Source organism: Dysidea avara, chromosome 5 (assembly GCF_963678975.1).
Source record: "Dysidea avara chromosome 5, odDysAvar1.4, whole genome shotgun sequence".
Lineage (NCBI taxonomy): Eukaryota > Metazoa > Porifera > Demospongiae > Dictyoceratida > Dysideidae > Dysidea > Dysidea avara.
The window spans coordinates 40,760,448-40,766,447 of record NC_089276.1 but is presented as its reverse complement, the minus strand read 5'-3'; the positions used below and the strand labels follow the sequence as shown (position 1 = coordinate 40,766,447).

Below are 6,000 nucleotides of genomic sequence, written 5' to 3'. Positions count from 1 at the left end.
AGAGCTCAGCTGCTAACAAATCACCTGTACAGAATTCAGCTACAAACAAATCACCCTGTGGAGAGATCAGCTAGAAGAAGTTACCTTGTAGATAGTTCAGCTACAAACAAATCCCCCTGTAGAGAGATCAGCTACAAGAAGTTACCTTGTAGATTGTTCAGCTACTAACAATTCACCCTGTAGAGAGGGCAGCAAGAAGAAGTCACCTTGTAGAGTGTTCAGTTACAAAGAAACCACCATGGAGAGTTCTGTAATAAATATATGTATTATATATATAATTTGTACATTTACTGATAAAATCAGATATTTAAAGTACATCTGCTTCATCTTTTCTTCTTCCTGTGGTAAAGAAAAAAAGACAGGTCAAAAAAGTCCCAAAGCCGGCCAATACAAAAAGAAATGAAATCTAATCCAAAACAACCAAGCTGTAAAAAAACAGTGCGGCCCTCAAAAAGGCTATGGTGAAAAAGATGTGAAATCCAAGGTGGCGGCCAAGAAATGGCTGTGATGGTAGGTTAATGGTAAAAATTTTAATAACGGCAATTTAGGTGATTTTTTTGCCAAGACCAAGCGGCACAAAAATTCACCTGAATTGTCGTTATTAAAATTTTTACCGTTAACCTACCATCACAGCCATTTCTTGGCCGCCACCTTGGATTTCACATCTTTTTTCACCATAGCCTTTTTGAGAGCCGCACTGTTTTTTTACAGCTTGGCTGTTTTGGATTAGATATATATATACAGATACACACATAAACATATACCCCCTACAAACATATACCCATATATATATATATATATATATACTCGTACATTCTATCCCTTTAAGGGAGGGGGTGTGGGGGCAATACCTTTTGTGCACAAATGAAAACTCTGTTACCAGTCAACACTGATTGCCACTTAAATTCAATTATCACTGTTGCAAGTTACCCTCTGCCAATTATTGCAGTTTGTATGCTAATAAGGAGGCACTACAAAGGCGCACACATTCACCCAGCGGTCTGCGCTGGGGCACTGCAGACCCTGAGACCTTTTCTGCACAAATGAAAACTTTGTCACCAGTCAACACCGATTGCCATTTAAATTCAATTATCACTGTTGCAAGTTACCCTCTGCCAATTATTTCAGATTGCATGCTAGGAGGCGCACACATCCACCCAGCGGTCCATGCTAGGGCACTGCGGACCATGAGACCAAGGAGTGTTCATTATATTAAGGTCCCAACGGCATCTATGGAGGAGAGGAGGTGGTCGCATATTGTCTGTACTATTACTTTAGACACACTTATTAGTTGTAAATATACTACTTGTACCAGAATTGCTACTAATGAAAATACTAACATCTAACAAACACTATATATATATACACATACACACACACCCATATTATTATGTATCAGTGTTCTATTCTTTTGGGGGTGGGGGGGGGGGGGTGTGGGGGCAGTACCTTAATTTGCCCAGGTAAACGCTCTTTGTTACCAGTCAACACCGATTGCTTGTTGCAAATTACCCTTTGCCAAATTACTGTATTGCAGTTTGTTTGCTAAGGAGGCATGTGGTAAGGAAGTACGGAGACGCACACATTCACCCGGTGGTCCTCACTGGGGCACTGCGAACTCTGAGACCAAGGAGTGTCCCTAATAGTAAGGTCCCAATGGCATCTATGGAAGGGGAGTCGCCTATGAACAACGAAGACAGTTATATTGTAGCTAATTAGAACTTGCTTGGTATCATTGATACATAGGTTTAGTTGTTAAGTACGGAGCAATCTCGTAATCTCCTGGACGATTGTGGGGAAGTTATTCCGCATTAGGGGAGCTGTTTAATAGCCTCCATCGGTTCCTGTATTAGCAGTAGCTCTGTTAAGTTCCCTGACTTTTCCATTATCTTCGGCTGTAACGCCTTACTGCATCTCTTCTCAGCAGCTTTTAGGTGGAATATTGACAAATGTACTGGTAGTAACGTCCGGTCTAGTTCCATGACTCTTCTGTGACGCCCCTCCTGTGTGTCCTTCTGGAGGCATATCGATGAAACGATGAATGTCTCACTGAGTTGGCCGCATTGAACTTCCAGTATAGTTCCAAGACTGTTTCATTTTTTTTCCCATAAAGGCGGTATGTTAACAAAATGACAAGATTCACTATGCCACATAGCACCATGTGTTCTAACACCTCTCCATGTGCCTTTTTCTTGCAACGCATGTGCAATGTTATTCTCCAATTATTGCCAACCCTTCTCATGTGTGTGCCTTCCCAATCTTCCCTCCAGTCATCGTGGAGCTTCGGGTTAGTCACTATCATAATACACTCATGCATGCTCGACTGCAACATTAACCTAGTTTAACTACATCTAATCATTAAAATGCCTGACACATTATTTATAGCCAAAGTTCTCACCATACATTATAGGAAGCCATAAAAGTATATAGTCTATTAACCCTTCCTGAACTGTTGGTGGAAGCACTTGTTTGCTCTTGACATCTTTGTTGTCATCACCAACCATCTTGGTTGGTTGAAACGTTGAGAAAATATCCTTTTTCATTTTTAGCTGTTTTCTCAGGGTTCAGCTCAACTTGTTTGCGGTTTGACCCACACAGCTAGAACAAGCCATCACACTATTCTCCCAGCAAACTGCCAGGTAAGTCCGTGTATAGCTAAGTCATTGTAAATGGCTATATAACTACCGTCGTAATTTTAGACAGGAATCTCCCATGCCATAGTAGCTTCCTGGGATCATATAATATGCTTGTGTGGCCAAAGCCTTGTAGCTTCCTATGTAATATAATACCTAACTGAATGTTCTCTATTCAGCAAACAGTAGTGATATCCTGTGCCAAAAACAGCCTAGTTGTAAAAAAAGGCGAGGCCAAGAATGCACAAGTACATGTTCATGGAGTAACCAAAAGACATGATATCAAAATCTGGCCAAGAAAGCATTTACAGTATAGGAACTTTTGTGCATTCATTTTCTATATACTTCACATTATCACATCCAGCTAGCTGTACATGTGTGCTTGCAATATAAACAATACTACTGAGATGATAAAAGATATAACACTGCATTATTGCCAAAATTAATTTAACTAAAAATTTACAATTAGTTTCTACTTGGCCATCTTTTTGCACTGTATATTAAAATAAAAAGATGGCCAAGTATAAACTAATTGTAATTTTTTAGTTAAATCAACTTTGGTAACAATGCGGTGCAATATCTTTTATCATCTCAGTATTATTGTTTATATTGTAAGCACACATGTACAGCTAGTTGGATGTGATAATGTAAAGCATATAGAAAATGAATGTACAAAAGTGCCTATACTGTAAATGCTTTCTTGGCCAGATTTTGATATCATGTCTTTTGGTTACTTCATGAACATGTACTTGTGCATTCTTGGCCTCGCCTTTTTTTACAGCTGGCCTGTTTTTGGCACAGTTGAAATATACTGGGTAAAATATGCATGCTACATGAAAATTTACGCACGCTTTAATCGCATTGGTATGCAGAGACATTAAGCTCCAATCAATAAAACCTATATACCAATGGATTCGCCTGTTCATGGAGAATAAGAAACTCTTTGTTTTGTGTTTGCACAGCAAAGGATTCATAAGATATGGGTGCTTATTTATGATGCAGTAAAAGCAGCATCATCATTTCTTAGTTGGAATGGCCTTCTTCTTTGTCAACACGGAGGGGTACAGGGAAAGCAATATACCTTGATTGATTTGCCAGTTCATAGTGCACAGATTGAGCCAAGTCCCTTCTTTGTAGCTTGCTTCAATCATAAGTTATGAATGATTATTTAAGTGCCTGTAATTAAATACCCGTATTGTTGCTGTACAAATTGAGTTTATCACTGTTCCAACTGTCAAGCACTGTAACTCCAAGACCGTTCATCACAAAAAGCTGAAACTTTGGCTGTCCACTCTTTTGTTGCCATAGATTACAGATATGCAATAAAATGGAATTCAAGGAATGTGCAAAAATGGCCGATTTTTGCTCAGCCAGTCACATATTGTCATTCTGGGTGGTGCATAGACTACTTCTACTAAGTGTAGCTGATACTATATGCATGATGTTTGCTTTATATAAATAGATTAATCTATTAATCAATATTAATTTTGTAGAAATCGATAATTAATTGATTAATAAATTATTTGACACTGATAGCCCTACTGCTTGTGCTTGTATACACAAAGCATATGTATGAAAGTAGAAAATTGTTGTAAGTTAGTTTGGCATAGATGAATTAGTCTGCCAACTATGCCGGACGTTGGTGTCATTGTTGTGTATATCAGTAGTATAAGCTCGGCTGGAATGTAAGTGGACAGCCCTTGTGATTTTATGAAATGTAATTCTTTGATTCAGGATTGCTGCAGAGATCATGATCTCACTCATGAATACGAGAATTGTAGCTATTTATGTATGTGATGGTAGCTACATAGCTTTTCAGTTGTGGTCACGGATTGAAAACAAGTTCACAAACAAGTATAAGCTAGAGTAGTGAAAATGTAGTACCACTGCGATAAAAGTGCTGAGCAAGCTGGATCAGAGTAGTACAAAATGTCCAGATACTGTAAAACAATTAGAAGTAAATATCCCTACAGTGCATTTTGATTCTAGAATCTCCATAGCACAGTAGGGATATTCACTTTTTTTATTGTTTTACAATATCTGGACAACACCTAATACTCCAATTCAGATTGTTTCAGTACTTTTTATTGCTTCAGCACTATTACCCCTAGTTTAAAGTTCCTTATACTTGTATTTATGTACATTGGTGGTTTTACAGTATCACCAAACATTACTATACCAGTGGAAGGACAAGAGTTTACTATCACTGAAGGAAGTGATGGATCAATCACATGTACAGCTACAGGTTATCCTCCACCAACAGTTGTATGGCAGAACAGTGATGGGAGTAGTCTAAGTAATATGAGACTAGTATCTGGTAGTGAAGTGATGTCATCTACTGGTGTTGGTAATGTGACTAGTGTAATTGTAGAACTGATGGTGACAGAAGCTATGAGAGTAGACACTGGAATGTACACATGTTCAGCTAGTAATGTAGTCAGTAATGTTACAGATGTCACAGTGACTATCACCATACAATGTGAGTATCAATTTACATACATTGTAGTGGTGCTCAATTTAAGATAATGATTCTTGTATGTACACAGTACTAAGAACTAGCATGAATGATCTGTTATGATGATGATGATGATGATGATGATGTTATACTATCGGTGAAGCTAGGTGGTGCATGTATTTTAGGCATGATCACTACTCAAACAGTGCAGTAGTACTGATTAAGTAGGGATTTTTTGAAGGAATATCAGTGGATTTATGTCTAAAATGCCACAACTAAAATTGTCCTAGAGACATCTTTTAATGACAAAAATCACCTTTACAGAATATTGATCCATCTTAACAAGTAAAAGGAAACGTCAGTTGGGTTAGGGATCAAAGAAAAAAGCTAAACGTGATGTCCACTAGTATATTTTTGCAGGTTTAAGTAAGCAACCTTCCTTTTTCACTGTTTTTTAGCTACTTCCCTGTTCCACTACGTTTTTTGCTAGGTGTGTACTCATGCACAGCCACCCAAAAAGGACTGCTGTAGGTGCATGCATAGTTTACTGAAGTTGTTTTCCAAATAATGTGTGTGCATATGTTTGTATTTATATTTGTTTGCTTTCCACCCACATGAACAAACTTTGCAAGCTAAAAGCAAACTGTACATGAAAATTTAAAGCCATTTAACATCTGTATTATGCTTCCAGGCAGGTAAGTTTTAAATTTCAGTTGATTCATGTCAGTTTGAAATACGGGTAAAGCAAATTGCTGAAGGTGTTATGGATGGCTTTCACAATGGGTTATATGAGAGTAAAACAACTGAAAATGGCATATCTGTCATATGTACATGTTGAGCTGGATCCTCAATAACATTTAATAACTCATGGATGCAGTTACACACAATCTTTAAATTTTGCTCATTTGTAGTACT

The 6,000-nt window shown here is 37.9% G+C and overlaps 1 protein-coding gene across 1 annotated transcript in view; it reads left to right on the top strand.

Moving 5' to 3' along the window:
• The first annotated feature begins 4,259 nt into the window (after window positions 1-4,259).
• Window positions 4,260-6,000, top strand: part of LOC136255293 (hemicentin-1-like) — a 37,753-nt gene continuing 36,012 nt past the window's right edge. Inside the window, exons 1-3 of the mRNA XM_066048021.1 lie at window positions 4,260-4,315; window positions 4,365-4,429; window positions 4,789-5,109. Coding sequence (XP_065904093.1) covers window positions 4,260-4,315; window positions 4,365-4,429; window positions 4,789-5,109 — 442 coding nt within the window. The remainder of the gene's footprint in view (window positions 4,316-4,364; window positions 4,430-4,788; window positions 5,110-6,000) is intronic.